This window comes from Cebidichthys violaceus, unplaced genomic scaffold (assembly GCF_023349555.1).
Source record: "Cebidichthys violaceus isolate CVI_PGR_0920_01 unplaced genomic scaffold, fCebVio1.0.p SCAF_10, whole genome shotgun sequence".
Taxonomy (NCBI): Eukaryota; Metazoa; Chordata; class Actinopteri; order Perciformes; family Stichaeidae; genus Cebidichthys; species Cebidichthys violaceus.
The window spans coordinates 8,318,973-8,336,629 of record NW_027176263.1 but is presented as its reverse complement, the minus strand read 5'-3'; the positions used below and the strand labels follow the sequence as shown (position 1 = coordinate 8,336,629).

At 40.1% G+C, this 17,657-nt stretch overlaps 1 protein-coding gene across 1 annotated transcript in view; it reads left to right on the top strand.

Moving 5' to 3' along the window:
• The first annotated feature begins 2,936 nt into the window (after positions 1-2,936).
• The window catches only part of slc35f3b (solute carrier family 35 member F3b), a 48,400-nt gene continuing 33,679 nt past the window's right edge, over positions 2,937-17,657 (top strand). Inside the window, exons 1-2 of the mRNA XM_068724216.1 lie at positions 2,937-3,121; positions 4,324-4,538. Coding sequence (XP_068580317.1) covers positions 3,024-3,121; positions 4,324-4,538 — 313 coding nt within the window. The 5' untranslated portion in view covers positions 2,937-3,023. The remainder of the gene's footprint in view (positions 3,122-4,323; positions 4,539-17,657) is intronic.

Below are 17,657 nucleotides of genomic sequence, written 5' to 3'. Positions count from 1 at the left end.
ATCTCAATCCTACTCTTTCACTGATTTTGCCATGACTACGATTTCCATAAGTAACCTGGAGCCTTTGCAGCTTAAATTCCCTCTACATTCTAGAAATATATGACCCATCATATGCTGAGGGGAAAACTGTCGACTTTTTGTATTATTTTTTTTTCTTCGATTTCACAGCATTAGAGCTCCCTTGAGAAATGTGCCTCATGAAAATGGACCATTTCACAGAAGACATTTTGTTATGTTGGTAGGAAAAGCACAGGCAAGTATTTCTATGCTCTTTATCAGGACCGCAGGCTGATAATATTACCATCAAGATATGTTCATTTGTCTCATTATAAAATTACACAATTCATTCATATTGTGGAACAAATAATGCATTTCATTTTATTTTACTTTTCATGTGCATTTGTAACATATACAAACATTATCATTACCAATTGGCATTTAACATGCCAGTGAGCCAGCATGCACCATTCCAAAGACTTAACATATTACTATTATTAGTCACACCTGTGTTTAACAGCAATGTTGACGTGTCACAGCAGTAACAGCACCGGTGTAACTAACATGAATAATAGTTGCATTCTATTCAGGTGAGCCAGTTTCACAAACCAAGTGGTGCGTCACTGGAATGACTGAGTCACTGTTAACCTTACAATGTTTGCTTTGAAAAAGAACCATTGGACTCGTATTCATTGAAATCAACCAATCATATAAAAAATGTAACTGCTGGCCACTGACTTATTATTTTCGTCGGTTTCTTGTGTATTGTGTGTGAAGCCTCTCCACGGTCTTCCTTTTATGTTTCTTGGCCTTGAGCATTGACTTTCACCTCATCTCTGATTCTAATTTAGAAAGGAGAGCAGTGCCCTGTAGATTGGGCCACCAATTAAATCGCTATTAGAGGACTGCTGAGGTGGAAGATGGTGTGCTGGATGGCAGTGGAAGACTTAGATATATCAGCACTCCTTTTATATTAACTGTTTTGATATTCATGGGCTGTGTCTCACAGGGAAGGCGTCCACATTATTTAGTCTGAGTAAAGCAGAAGGTCGAACAGTGAGAATTGATTTGGCTGAGCTGTTAAAGTTGAGAGGTGCATTATGCAAAATGAACCTGATCGTCTCTTCCCTATGGCTGCCGATAGGAGGTGTTGACCCCGTCTACTGATAACTAGACTCCACTTTTTTTTTGCATGAGTAAGCACAGACCCCACTCACACCTACACAGAAACAAACACTGTGGCTGGCCATTGATCCATGCGAAACCTGTCTACAAAAAACAATCACTGTACTTTTGCTGCTCTCTGCAGTCAGGAGCGCACAGAATGTTGACGCAATGCAGCCAGTGGACCACAGACCTGGGACCTTTGGGCAACACTACTCCATCCATGTAAGGTAAAGCACCACTATTCCTCATTGTTATAACTGCATGTACTTTATAGGTTAATCTAGGGGCAGAAGTTCATCTAAACTGCCAAATTTAAGGAAACATTTGCATGAAATTGAGCGCATCTTAAGCTCCATCGGTTTTACGATCAATAGTTCTTTGTATCATCTCAGAGACTTTTAAAAACCTATTACTTGCTATGTTATTGTTGCACAGTTCACAATGCTCAAGACAAAGACAGTTAGTTAATTTTATTTTCCAGGTAGATATAATCACCACCAGTGAACATAATTACCTCATTACTGGAAGCATTGCTCTGATTGGATGTAATCAACCATATCCCTGTAAGTGTCTTTGATTCTGAGGAATTAAACAGAAACAACATGTCTACTGTTTCATTTCTACCTCTGTTCACCCAGACTTTTGAAATACAGGCCCTACTATCATCTTCAAATGCTGGTGGACTCCTTAGGTAAAGTAGACTGTGAATAATAGATCAAAGGAGAACCCAGTGGGCTGTGAATTGTTAAAAAAAATCTATAGTTGCTGGATAAAGTTGTCAGGTAACAGCGCCGATATGTTGTACACCTGAGCTGAAAAACATCTTAAACAGCCTGGGCTTGACCAGTCAATACATCTGTGATATTCCGCACAAGAAAAATCCATTCTTTCTCATCCACACAACTACCTAAAATGAAATGTAACAACAACAAAAGAATTACAAGGAAAGCAACGTTTCTGTCTTTCCCTAAAATACTATGACAATTGCATCAACATAAAATGATTAGGACAAAATTAAACTGATATCACAAGACATAAGCAGGAGTTGTGTTGTTTGACAGATGCCAGTATCATCAAGATAATTGTGCCTCACATTCACATCTCCTTTTTAGCTTGATGGTCTTTTGAATACCACCCAGAACACCCGTTACTGTTCTAAGCTACAAATAATTGGCACTATCAGATTAAAAATAAAACACCTACTTCATACTTCAAAGCAAGGTTATGTGTGCTTTTTTTGAAATCTTGAGCCGGGGAGACTAGCTGCGCCTGTCTGAATGTGACAGTTTGAGGGAAAAGAACAAGAGAAAGAGCTTATTTTCAAAGTATGACAGCTGCCAATTGGCGTCTGCTTTATGAGTCACTGATAAGACTCTTTGAGTCACAAAGCTTTAGCTCAGCTAGGGGGAGAGCTGAGATCAGTTTAGATGCAGATGTGTGCAAATTGAGATTCAAGGGCCACCAGGAGTCTTTGTGGGGTAAGTACATTCAGAAGAAGGTGTAACTATTGGACATCTCATGCATATATATTTGTATAATTTACTGGTACTGACGTGTTCAGATACCCCAGGTTAAAATGATTGCATCTGGTACAATTTATTCTCTGTATTTCAGATTTACACATAATGATAATTCCACTTAGTCCGGTAGATGGCGCTGTTGCAGTGCGCCCAGGACCCAGCAGCAGCATGCAGAGCAACGCGCACCCTTTTGAAGTAGAAACAGTCTGTACTGTAGTGGCCAGGCAGGCATATGTGTTTGTGGGGGTAAGAAGGAGCAGGACGATGGTACTGGTCTCCGTCAGCCTTGATGAGGATTTAGAGGTTTTACAGTAGCTGCCTTGCTTAGTGGCCTTAAGGATGTACGGTGATGGAGAGGGCACAGTGTGGGACCGGGTCGTGCGGCCCCACCGGGACTGCATGTGCTACCTTGGACCTCCTACTACTTTGATGCCCATGTAAGACATTTCAACTTTTACAAATGCATCGCAGCCGAACGACAGGATTCAGCGCCACACCTGTTGCCCACTTGATTACATAGGTGCATTGATAAAGTAAATGCACTTATGACAGAGGCGTTAAAATAGCCAGTGTAGCTGGAGAATGTTCTCTTTGAATTTGATTGATGTTTAAAATTCGACTGCTGATTGAATTGTTGGTGGGTTGATTTAAAAAAAAAGAAAAAAAGAAGAAAAAAGATGTTACGGCATGATTAGGATATAGCAGCACGTGTGTGTGTGTGTGTGTGTGTGTGTGTGTGTGTGTGTGTGTGTGTGGGGGGGGGGGGGGGGGGGGGGGGGGGGGGGGGTCTCTGAGTAGGTCAACAAATCATGTTTGCTTTCACACGTTGACGGCTTCTGACGGCCTGAGAGGCTGTCAGATATCAGCACTATGCTACTTGGTCAGGTGTGTTGCAATGGAGCTTTATTTGTGCAACATTCAATCATTCAATCATATTTTTTTTGCATTTAGTATTTTTTACTCTGCTATTATTATTGTAAATATTGTGCATTTATATACTTAATATTTTTTATTTTTACTTGGTTACTTTGATTGCTTACCTGTACCATAATGCTGCTTTAGCGAACAAATTTCCCCTTGCACGGTTAATAAAGTAAGTATCTATCTATCTATCTATCTATCTATCTATCTATCTATCTATCTATCTATCTATCTATCTATCTTTCTATTTGTTTTGGTTTTGTCTCACCTGCTGGACATAAAGTAGCCTATTTATCTCTGATACATTGTATTCAGGCTACTGTACAGCATGTGTGCTCCAGTGCCTTCATGAAGTCATCTCAAGAAATCACTTGTGATCGATTCATTTGTTTCAGCTGCCTATAAGACTATAATAGGAGTTGCACAGTGCATTGTAGCCTATACAACAGTTGCAGAAGCAGTCACTTCCGCTTAGTGTCTTTCACAGTGTTGTCGTGAGGACTCAGGGCCAGTGAAGGATGATGATTTAAAAGAGAGGAGCTGCAGGGGCCCATAATGCCTCTGTGGAACCTAGCTACAACACTTACTTTCCTGCTTTAGCCAATAAAAACCCTTGTCTTATGAAGTTATAGTCAACTTTTACAGGCTCCCCTTCCTTTTGCTGAGCGCTCTCACTTTTGTTTTGTAACACCGGCCACCCCTTGTTCTCTCTTCCCAGCGGGATGCGCAAGTCGCCTGACGTGAGCCCCAGAAGGCTTTCGGACATCAGCCCTCAGCTCAGACAGCTCAAGTACCTGGTGGTGGACGAGGCCATCAAAGAGGACCTCAAGTCCTCGCGCTCAGTTGAGGACATCAACAGCGCGTCCATAGAAGAGCGAATACTGCGAATCACCGGCTATTATGGATATCAGCCCTGGAATGCAAGCTACAAGAGTGAGTCAGTTTGCATGCATGGAGCTGTTGACTTCTGTGACTACAGGCTGTGATACATGCTGCACGTAGTGATCATGAGTAGTCTGTTTATGCACTGTGGGCCCACACAACCAGACTATTCTCACATCTGACACTCAGATAGCATAAGAGTACGGGTGACTGTGATGTAATAAAAAAAGCTTGACGTGTGTGCTTTAACTGCCATGTTGACACGGAGCTGGAGTTAGAGGACCGGGAACACCGGTTCACCAGCTGCATGTGAGAGTATAACATGTAGTGCTATACACTAGGAAAGCATTTCACATTGTGACTGTGAGAGTTCACAGGATAAGTTTAAAGGCAGTGTAACGTGTCCTCCTTGAATCCACCAGTTCTTTCATTCCATCCCCTTTCATCCTCATCCTTTACATCAACCAGAATTTGGTGTTAAAACAAAGTGCATGTGCTGGTGTTCCATGCACATGAACAAGAGAGCTTGTACAAAACATAATGCTATACATATGGTGTCACCGTGATGTTGCGCATCATCATCATTGTTTCCACAGAATATGAATTTGCACACTGAGAATTGGCTGCTAAAGCATCAGTGTTGCTGACGGTTGCTTCAGACAGTGGAGCTAATGTTTGTCGAGCTTGGAGCCAGACAGTGGGAATGTTGCTCAGAGCGCTTGATTCTTTGGAGAGAAAAAAAAGTTGTCAAAGTAGCTTTTATTTTCCTCTCTCATTTCCTTTCTCTGCATCATCTCTGCTGCTGATGGATTACAGCCTTGCTTCACTTGCTGTCTTCATCGTGCTGTGGTGGTGTCGGGACAAACCACAGTCTTAACAACTGTCAGTCTTCTGTGCATTTGTCTGTTACTGAGTGGGATTTTGCTGGTTGATGAGCATTAGTTGGTAGCTGGTGGAACATTTTGTAAATTTCATATGAGAGACTGCAATATTAAACAGCTGCAAGGCTACTTTAAAATTCATAGGCCTATACCTAACATCTGAAAACTGCAAACTTCACAAGACAGCTGCTGTTCAGATCTGAATTTGTCTTTACTTTCTTAACTAGTGCTGTGACAAGGCTAAGGATAGTCAAGTACAGTGGATCATTTGACAAAGGCCTGATTGAATACGGGGATGACTAAAGATTGAAAGATATTTATTTTTGTTAGAAGTAGAGAGTTTCATATTTATTTAAATTCGATGTAATATACGTTGGCTGCCAAAGCAACTGTAGTTAAATATACTTACAATATTATGTCCTTTGATAGATATATTTTACACACTGAACTGTTATTAAAGGAGCTGCACATTGAGAAGTTTTTCATTAAAGTATAGTTGGCCTTCAAATAGCATCTTATTAGTTCAATGGATCCATAAATATTGCTGACATTTATTGATGTAAGCAGAGTTGCCATTTAGTATAATTTTGTTTAGTTGTGGAAAAGTCATGGCAAATTGCTTACTAGCGTGTTTTTATTAAATTTAATGAAAGTTATGAAGTGTCAACTTCATGGTAAATGAGATGACTAGTGGGTTTAATTTCACAACACAATGATGATGTTGAGAAAAGAAATCCCTGAAAAAAAAAGCAGCCACTACTTTAGTCATATAGTGCAGTCTCTCCCCTGAAACAGCATTTTGATGACAGCAGTAGTGGCGCTTCAGTAGTGGCATTTCATGATGAGTTGTGCTGTTGCCTCAGACATATTCCTGTGTGCGTGGCCATCATGGGGATTATTACTTCTCCATTAATTAGTGTTTCATTTTGCCTTTCAGGAAAAGTTTGGTTTATTCAGCTTTCTTGTTGTTCCTCAAAACGTAAAGTCAACTTAAAATCTTCCAAATCCACACAGTTGTCATTTCATTCTGGACCCCCCTACAGTAGTTGCAGAACAGAATCAACCCACAACCTCCTCCGGCACACACAACCTGACTACTCAGGACGCACTGGCAACTAGAAAGCAATGGCTAATGGCTGAAGAGTGGAGGGCTGATGCTGAAGGCAGCCAATTTCAAAAGAGGTGGGAGGCTGAGTACTTCTCAGTACGGTGCAAAGAGATGCCTGTTTGTTTCATTAACCAACAACCTTTCTAAATTGGAACATGTGTGCTTTTTCACAGCAGTAAGCAGAGTGAAAGAGAAAGTGGAGCGAGTAGTATGCCATGACTCAGGCTGAGAATGAAAGTTGGCTGTGTGACTTAATAGGTCGTCTGAATATGAGACTGGAGGCATCACAAACATGTGGGATGCTGTTATAGCCCTCTCAACATATAACTGCATGTGTAACGGGACCAAATGCAACATGAAAACCTTGCTCATATCAAATCTGCCCGGGAGTCTCTTCCCCTTGAGTGATGTAAAGTCAAAGCAGAATTGATGTATTAGATATATGTGGAATGTACTGCAGGTTTGTCCCTTTTATCCCAGGATGCCACAGCCCTGCATTCAGATTGTGTTGAGCATGTTTGGACCCAGTTATTTATGTGCTAACCTGGCTGCATCCCATGTACCTGTAATGTCTTCTGTTTGAATCTTGTCTCAGACTTTGAGCGCAACCATAGACTGTATATAAATAGTCACAGTGACGTCACCCATTGGTTTTTCGATACAGTTTTGAAGCCTCGAGTTCGGCATTTTGCCCGTCACCATCTTGTTTTATTGCAACCAGCGTTGACGGTGAGGCTAAGTACAACCGAACGCTGAATTCTTAGCCAGCAAAAATGTTAAAATCAACTTTCACAAACTGAAAGTTGTAAGACGAAAACCGGACGACTCTCAGACCAGACAATGTTGTGGTAGCGACCTGTCAATCACAAGGTAGCCACGCCCTAAAGCATACCCTGTTTTATCGTCTATTTTACTCTAAATGGGAACATATTTTACTAAATGAAATACATGCCGTTTTGCAGAAGACTTGAAACTAGCGATTGAGATCATAAACTCATGTTTACAATGTTTAGCCAGGTAATAAATCAAGTGAGAAGTAGGGTCATTTTCTCATAGACTTATTTTTGCAACAAAGGAGTCGCCCCCTGCTGGCCATTAGAAAGAATGTTTAAGGCATTGGCTTCACTTTTCAGAACCAGAGGATCCCATAGTTTTCCCATTCTTCCTGTTGATGCCTTGCATCTTGTCCTCAGTTTTTCGGTTCAGAAGCAGATTAAAACTTAATTCTGAGTACTTTACCCTGTTGGTTGTGCATCCAACCAAACAGCCCCTTTCAGGCATTTTTCTGTTTGCTAGCAGACGAAAGTGACAAGGACGTACCTTTACACAATATAAAGTCAATGGAGAGTAATTAATAGTTTTTCCCTCCGGTTTGGGCGGGACTTGCGCTCTATCTCTATGTCTCTCCTATCTATCCACTGCATTAGATTGATAAACACAAAAATACACCCAACATTCTAGTAATCAATTCTATTCTCAGTGCAGATCAACAAATTATCACATAGACCCTACATAGAGAAAAACACTTACTCCAAATGGTCGTATATGGCGGGATTGATGTCTGTATCAAAGAAAAGGTCAATGGTTACTGGTGAGAGATAATATATATTATTCATAAAAAAAACCACTTTTCACTGATTTTGAATTAAGATTCAGTATTCTGCTATTCTTTTGTTTCTGCAAACATATGGCGTAAGATTTGTTCTTTCTAGGTTCAATCAAACAAGCAGCAACATAGAGCAAAGACCCGTTCACATTCACTAGCCAGCTTTGACATAAACTGGCAGAGCAATGGTACAATCAGTGCTGCAGAAATACTAAAACATTATCTCATTCATGTCCATTCACCATGGAGGATTACTTCTGCTGAATTCAAACAAAATGTCATCCTAATACACCAACTCACGTCATGATTATTAAAACATAAATGAATGACCTCTTTGCAGACAGATTGGAATTTTGCCTGAACAGAAATTGAATTTGATATCACTGCTGCGGGTTATCTACTTAGCGATGCAAGGAAACTCTATTCACATGCAGGAAAAGTAAAAACCTCTTTTTAAACTTAGAGTGTCATCAATTTCCCTTTTGCATGAGGATTCCTTCAGGACAAAAGACACAGTTTTGGCTGATTCCATTTACTTTTACAATAATTCAGAATTTAATGTTTTTTGGCATTATATTGTATTTATGTGTTCTTATTTTATATTTTATTTTCCCTTCAGTTATCATACTGGTTAATGGACTAGGCCTTTCCTTTGTCTGGGAAGTTGTCCCTTTAGGTTTGTGAAGTTCCACTTAGAAGTGAAACGTTTGTCAGACAAACAGACTCTGTTCTTTTCCTAATTTACTCACGCTATCTATCACAAATGTAGCATCCCCTCTGGTGCAAATGTAGAGCTTCAAGAGGCATGAAATGAGGTTGGATTCTATTTTGAGCTCAGGGTTTGGGGATGGTGAGATGCAACAGCGGAGCAGGTTGGAGAGAGCCTATGTACGCATGTACACATTCACTGCTGGCAGTAACAGGACAGCTGGAAGAGATGGGCAAGGTATGTGACTGTGATAATGACAGCTTTCAACTCAGCTTGAGTTGAGGAGATAGACGGGAATAGTTATGCAGATGCACCCAGCTGTTTACGGATAAATCCAGCTTGCATACCGGCAGGATTGCAAACTCAAACTCAAAGAATAAGAGCCTGTTTTCTAAATCTGCCATTACACCAGTGTCCAACAATTAATAAGTAAAAACATATCAGTTTCTCCATCAACAAAAAAGCTTCAATAAACCAGAATGCAATGAAGAAGTTGCATTGTGAGTGAAGGGTACCGCCCATACTTTTTTCCTCACGTAGTTGTTCTTTCATTACTCTAGCTCTCTTTGAAGTCTAATCCACAGCTGAGTGGGAAAAGGCACTCTGGGAAATGTAGTTAATCACAACGTCAAATAGAAGCTAGTCCCAGACTGATGATCTATGGCATCATAAGTGAGTGAAGTTCTCTTTAAAAATAGCCTTGTCGGTATTTACACAATGGTGCATAATAAAAGAACAGCACTGGCATGTTAGTTCATTTGTCTCAGCCACACAGAGATAAGTGCGTTGATTCAGTGAGTATAAGCACATTTGTTTGATCCTTTTTGCTCTCTGTGTTCATTGTGTCTATTAGACTGAAAGTGAAACCTCTCCATCCTTGAACGACTTCCTCTGCATCTGTTGCAATAATTCAAGCCAAGGGAACATGCACGCACAGAACAGAACAGTCTTGCCATGTAGGCTGATGTGCAGTCAAGGGTGCACGATCATCTTTGTATGTAAACACAGTCAGTGTTACACTCAAATTTGCACATGTTCACAAAGCAAAAAGAAATGGAGACAACGACAGTAGAGCATTTAGTTAAACAATTCATTACATTGCAGGGTTGCATCTCTGTAATGTTCTTTAATTATGCATACAGGAGGACGTAAGCATCATGATATATTTAATATTTAATGTAAATGGCTTATATGACCATATGGTGCTAGCATCTGACATATTCAGACATACAGTCCTTGTCCACTATTATCCGTTGATGACAGTGGAGTCTTACAATTACCAAGGAACTGAGTCATTGTCTCTCCAGGAGTATGAATACTGAACTGAATAGCTCTCAGTCTCTGTCGACCACAAAGGGACTGGAAAATAGCAATCAAAGGAACAAGCACATCATTTAGTGCAGGAGACATTTCTGACTGTGGCTTTTGGGTTTATCCTGTTTCAAAACAAATCAAGTATATATTCAGTGAAGTACTGAGCAAATTGGCCCTAAAATGTATCATGAAAAGTGACTCTCCAAGTCCAGGACAGTGGGTGGACATTGTAGAGGAAATACACTCTATGGAAAAATTGACTCTATGTCTAAGGATCAAAGCAGGGATCCATGATCAACGCTGGGGAAAATGGACAGTATACAAGAGAAAAGATGGGTAGTGTTCTCAGCTGGTCTGAAAAGAACGGATCGAAGGATGTAAAGAGTGAATGGTGACCCCCTTTTAATTTTACTTTTATGTCTATTTTTATTTTTGTCATTAAGGATGTTTTGTTGTGATTTTTGTTCAGTGAAACAGCAACTGAAAAAAAAAAAGAGTCTCTTGAAAAACACAATCAGAGACAGTCAGTTACTGTATTATCACCCAAATCACAGCCATTTCTGACTCCATCCGGTCCTCGAATAATTTCCCCATTGTTTCAAAAACACTGTTTGAGCTGAACATTTCTAGTTTTCAGCCCAAGTGATGCAAGCAAAGCTTCGCTGAGCTCAGGCTTTTTTACCGTCTCCAGTACAGTAGAAGCAGCTTCTGTTGCGTAACATCACATCTATAATTGAGGAGGATGCATAGCTCATCAGACACCTGCTCCTGAAGTCCTGCTTGTGCCCACTGGACTGGAGGAGCTGTGAATCAGCTATACCACTTTGAAGAAGAAAAATCTCTAATCTTGTCTCTTTCAGCTGCTCGTCTTTAATCTCAGTGTCATCCAAAGGGGTGGAGATAACCGTGGAGAGAGGGGCAGTTGCAGAGGAGCAAATGAGACCGCAAATTCAGTGGGTATAAAACAGTATTGTGGAAAACATACCGTCTTAGTTCAGAGTTGGATATTTCTTTTTTCTTTGCTATTTCTTGCACAGGGAAACTGTGCTTGATGGAGAGGTAACATTTTGAAAGCATGAACTTGTGGGGCATCTGTATACCTTATGTAATAAACGAGACAACTATTTGCCTCAGCTTGATATCATTCGTACTTGCGTTTCTCAGAATTAACCCTGAAGACAATAACGCTAAGTGAATCATGGATGTAGTTCTATGTTCTCAGCGCTCACTCTTCCTTGTAATGAAAATCATGCCAGTTTAATGCCAAATCCTGTCCTGCTGTCATCCCTCTCTCCTCCTCACTCCTTTTATCTGCTGTTAATTAGAAGTTGTGAAGTGAAGACTACTACCTCAGCGTAATTAATCCTGAGTCTGCTGTGGCCAGATACAGCACACCACTGTCTGTGTTGGCCACAGAAGAGCGGTGCTTGGAAACAGGGAGGGCAAAGTGTAAATGGGGTTGTGCAAGCAATTAGGAGGCTTATGTGGAGATCTTGATGGGAGAGGATGAGTATTGATGGCAGCTTGGAGCACTGATACACAAACACAAGCCTTTTGTCAACTGCTATTAACTTATATTGCATAAGTGTGAGACTTAAACATCATTTTGTGTTTACTTGTTCTGCCTAAAGCAGTTAGAACATCATAAATGTGACAGAAATAAAATGTCTAAAACAGAGATGAGACTGCGATCTTGACACTTGTATCCGTGCCAAGTGTCAAGAGTGAAAGTGTGGAAGAGTAAAAAAAGAAACAAAGTCAGCTCTATCCATATCTCAGCCCTGTAGTCGTATCATTGGTTTGGGAGAAAAGTATCGTTTCAACTGACCTAGTTATAAGAAGTCGGGCACCTCTGTTATATCCCTGTGCCTCTTCTATTTGCCAGAGCAATTTTACCCCTCGACACTTACATTTTCACATATAGGCCCTTAGAAAAGTATAAGCTTCCTTTACATTTTCTGCCAGAATTGCATATCTCATTACACACTAAGCTTCTGTATTGATATTCCCTCTCATATTCCCAGAGCAATATGCAGTGTTGGTGGATGACCGACAGCTGACCTGCTTACTGCATCGAGGCCTGAGATGCTCTAGAATCCAACATCAACACTATCCAACACTTGTGCATCGATTACAGTAAAAGCCGTTGGATTAGAGAACTATAGCAGCAGCAAGAAAACAAAAGACAGTAGATAGGCACACAAGTTGAGAAGTGTCAATTAGTTTGCTTTTTTTGCCCAATGTGACCAATGTCACTTTCAAACCACTTTTAACCATCATCGTATTTTAAACATCTTTTAAACTTAAAAATGCGCACAGTAAAATATGTAAAGATTTACATACGTAGTCTTAGTCTTAGTAACACATCAACAGTTTCCACTTAAAGGACAAAGACATCCATGTGACACAGGAAATAATTAATTTGTATTTAATAAGCAACAATGTAAATATAACATGAACAATGTTCTTTAAATACAGCTACAATGAAATACAAAATACATGGTTGAGGACAGTACAAACAATATCAACACCTCCCTTTCATTCTTTAAATGTCGTTGTCAAAGCCATCTAGCAGCTGGTTTCAGATGGTCGGCCACATTTAAGGTGAACGTCTGTAAATAAAACAAGCATTAAAAAGAGATATTCACTTTTCACTTGAACCAGTTTTAAACGTCTTTTCGCCGGTGACCATAGTTGTTTTCTAAACGCCTCTTCAGCAGAAAAAAAGCTCACTGTAGTACATAGTATTATACTGTACACTGTTTGTATGTTGCTCTATGCCAAACAACAATGTGTTGGCCCTATTCTTGTTTACATATCACTTAGTTTTATTCACTTCCTGCACTTGCCAACTGTGTACAGCCCTGCTCGCTTTCTGCAGTGTATTTTAGATGTGAAATGGTAGAAAAACTCAGTTTTATAACGGTGGGCTACAGCGACAGTCCATTACGATGTCCTGGGAGCATCTTGTTGGCAGCACACAGTCTATATTACATGCCAGGATTATATTCGGTCCAGATACAAGACTTTGCTGGTAGCAAAGACGCACAAAGCCACAGTAAGACATATTTTACCCCTCAGCAGCTCTCCTTGGTTGACTGTTTGCTTTTTTTCCAGGTGTGAATGATTTCCCACAGATCCGTTATGTAAACGAAAATGTAGATGAAAAATATTAAAGTGCAGTTTGATTCTCTCCTCAAATCCTTTTTATTGATGCACTATTATTATCCTCTCTTCTTCCCTGCAACATCTGCTCATGCCACCTTATTTTGAGCATATGTTCTGATTTTATGTGGCTGACAGGCGTTCCTTATATAGTTTATGCGTGACTGAGTAAATGCTGCAATGCAATCGATCAACCCATCTGATCCATACTCCTAAACCTAAATCTATTCAAGTCTAATCCTCTCTCTCTCTCATTGTTCACCTCTTCTTTTTGTCTTACTCACTTTCCATCTCAAGGTAAAAGCAGGTAAGGACATGGAGAAGAGAAACCATTTCTGCCACCACTGCAGCTCAGCATGTGACTCTTGAAATTCAATTGGAAAGGGTTTTCCTTTGTCAAAGGCAAGGGAGAAACCAGCAGGAGCAGCCACACATGGAATGTGAAGAACTGTTCTGGTAAACCAGCTCATTTAGTACAGTGTTTCCATACTAATAAGTCAGTATTAACTATGTAAATTTGGAAGGTATTGCAACCCTGAGCTTATTTCATCCCATTGTTTAAAGTGATGATTAAGGAATGTTGATTCACAACAGACATGAGGGACACATTTATCAAGAATAAATCCCTGTTAGATGGTCCTGGCAGTCATATAGAAGCAGTACTGATGCATCATATCTTAGTTTAGAGAGTTTGTTGTGGTGGAGGAGGGGTTGTAGTGGGGATGGTGCAAGTTTAAGGAATTTGCACATTGGCTTCATTCTTCAGATCTGGAGGCGGCCACCTGCATAATACCCCAATTTTTTACATCTCGTTTTTGTTCGTAGTGAGCTTTAGAGATGCAGCTAGGTGTATTTTGTTACCTTTGAACACACTAGCTTTTTCACCTGTTTCCTAATGCTAAGCTAACCGGCTGCTGGCGGTATCTTCATATTTGCTACACAGACTTAAGAGCTGTATTCAACTTCTCAGCTAACTCTCTGCAAGAAAGCAGCTCCCAAAAAAGTCGTACTATTTCTTGATGTAGGGGATCTGTTTCCTTCTAAGATGCTCATGGCGTACAGACAAGCTACTGTAAATGTGTGAAGGTGATTTGCTTCTTTAGAGAGCCACACAAAGTCAGAACAGATCCTTCAGAGAAAGAAAACAAAGAAGACCAACTGGATGAATCTATTTCTAGATGATAGAGACCCTCACAGTGCCTCTGTAGTATGTATAGGCTGTGATTGGGCAGCTAACTGGTGTCTCTTGTATGAGAAGAATTATCCCTGTTTAAAAAGATATTGTTTGTGTAAAACTCAAATTCAAAGGGGAATAATCCTCACTTAAGACTGCGTGCATTCCAATGTTTCTGGCAATTTTTTTGTTTGTTTGTTTTTATGTACTGGTTGAATTGATATTTAAGTAGATAGAAATTTGGAGTACAACCAGCTGATAGGTTTCACAAGTTAAAATCATAATGAAGGATTTGGTAAATTGAAATAGCTAGGTTTACACAGTCTCTCGATTTCTCATTCCATGTCATAGATTATTGGAGAGCTCAGAGGAATGTCACTAATGACTGTGAGAGTATGAATCCAAAAGCTATAAGCGAGTGCATCCGACCATCCTCCCTGCATGTAGAGATTCATAAATAGTGAACAATAGTAGCGCAAGCATGGAGAACTCCCCAGATGATGACTTTTCATGTGTCCTGACTGTAATAGATCGGAAGTGCTTTAAAGTCTTGATGCACTACATTACAAAGTGTTGAAGATGATGAGTAGAACATGACTTAAAAAGATATTTTGTGTTCCTTCTCTCATTTACTCTTTGAAAGCTTCTGTCAGGAAAACATTTTGAAGATACCACTTACTTTGTCTTTGCAAACAACACAAAAGTAAAACTACACTCTAGGTTTTCATAATTCAATAGACTCTATTTTAAAGAATACAGAACTGGTAATGAGCAGTTAATATGTACAGTAAAAATGGAAATATTTTACCCAAAGACCAAGGTCATGAAATTACTCGTTTTGTCTAACCAATAGTCCAATTTAGTCCAGTCAGTCCAAACCGTGAAGATATTTAATTTACAATTAAGAAAATAAAAGACTTAAGCAGCAAATTATAGCAATTATTTCATGATAAATTAATCTACCAATTATTTTCTTGATTAATTGGTTGTTTAGTCTATAGAATATTAGAAAATAATAGAAAAAAATGCCTGTTACCATTTCCTGAAGTGACATCTTCAAATGTTGCATTGTGACTAATACATGACTTTCATCTCCACTTGACTTAGAGATAATTAATTGATTATTGAAATGGTTCAAGATGAGTCAGGTACAGACTGTTTGTTCCATCACCTAAAACATGAATTACTGTTGAGACTATGGTTTTTGCCTCTCTGTTCTTTTGAAGAGAATGAAACATTTCTGTAAGGTTTGTTTTAGTGCAAAGTTTTGTTTTCCAGTTTCTTCATACAGCTGAATAATAACAATAATAAAGTCCCTCTTCATTGTGCACTGGTTTCATCTGAAAGTTTTGGTCCTCAGACAGACCCAGAATATTTTCTGCGAGAAAAGCTCTTGTACTAAATATGAGTATTTCATTGAAGTCGTAAGGTCTGTGATGGGGCTACAGTCAGCCTGTGAGAGCTGTGATAGCCAAGGGAGCGAGTCTTCCCCATGCATGTCACTATAAGTCATTATTATAACTCCCAGCCCTTAGTGTACACAGCATTCAACGTGGGGTCGGGAAATCAGGCAATTAAGGGAGCTGTGGACATGGATGAGAGCCGACAGCCAATGGGGGAGTGCAGAAGGAGCCAGGAAAGCTTGAACCTCCTCTCCCCCTCAGGGAGCTGACTGGTCCATATCCCTCAGCCCACTGCGTGCAAAGAACAACCACTTAATCACAATGCTTATTCAAATCAAGCCAATGCACACGCCTCCATTTGCCCAAGTACTTACTCTACACAATCACTCCACGCTTAAAGGATAGCGCTCTGACAGAACTGTTTATGATTGGAAATTGTGTCAAGCATTTAAAAGCTTTGATTAAGTGTGTTTTGGCTCCACTGGCTGCCAATATATTAGTATAATTAATTTGTTTAAAACAGGTTATTAAGTTCATCATGCTTTCAACTGTAAAAATTAGTTTTAAAGTTTCTTTATGCTCTCAGCTTGTAAACGGCTACTTTTACAAGTGGTGCCTCATTGGAATAAAAAAAATTGCCTCATTTTTGCCAATTCCATCACCAGCTTATCAAGAAAAAATAGCTCCCCCATAAACCCTAACACGCAAAAAGCACAATGCTGTGCATTTACAGCCTTGGGAACGCAAGGGCATCAAGTTCTATTTTTGTCCAACACTGATGGCTCACATTTTGCCTGGGTGCTCTCACTGTCTGAGATTGGACTGCAGAAGTGGAGCTGGAGGAGAGAAAGAGGGAATTTTTAACTACTGACATGCACACACACTTACGCACACACACACACACACACACACACACACACACACACACACAAACCTACACACACACACCTGCTCCTGGCCTTTTGAAGGAGCTAGAAACACCTGCTGCTGTAAGTGGATGGAAAGATGGGTTCTCTAGTGATCAGAAACCAGTTTGATCAGTGTTGAAAGCGACCCGACTGGACTCGGCATCCAATCTGAACACTTCAAAGACAAAAACTGACAGATCTGAAGCTTGATACAGGAGAGGGTTAATTTTTTTCTTTCTATTCGCCATCAATAAACACTACTCCTCTTTCATATTGTTACTGCTGCAACTGCCAACTGTATTAAACCACTAGTGTTTTTGTCCTGGTGTTTCAACCTATTCCCTAGCTTTGAATTATTTACCACAAAAGGCAGTCCTATGCCCAGTGTTTGTCAGTCTGCCAACCTCAATTATGATCAAGCAAAATGATTCATATCACCAAATCTCTGCGTAATTGATGTGTGGAGTCTCAGGTGTATTATTTTACGTTTTTTTGATGGTCTCATTTGTGCACCGGATGTTCACTGTCGTGTCAGCAGTCTCCATGGCACCGTCTGCAACCAAGATGAATCCCTCAATTAAAAAGGTCCCATGACAGGGAGATAGTTAGGCTGTTTTTGCAGGAGCAGTGAATGAAAGGTGGCAACAGGTCCTCTATTTCCAACGTCCACAGCAGGATTCTGTGCCTAGTCGCTGCTCAGGCTCAGATAATGTTCTTCTCATTTGTTGTTTAGGTGCTTTCATGATTAAGGATGAATGTTAGAGGTTTGATCCCCGGTGTGGCCGTACGTGTTGAAGCATCCTTCAGCAGCATAAATAACTCCTCACTCCTTCTCCATTCATTAGCAGTAACATACTGGCTTTCCAGTGCAACATCCAAACTAGGAAGGCGGAAAAGAAGAT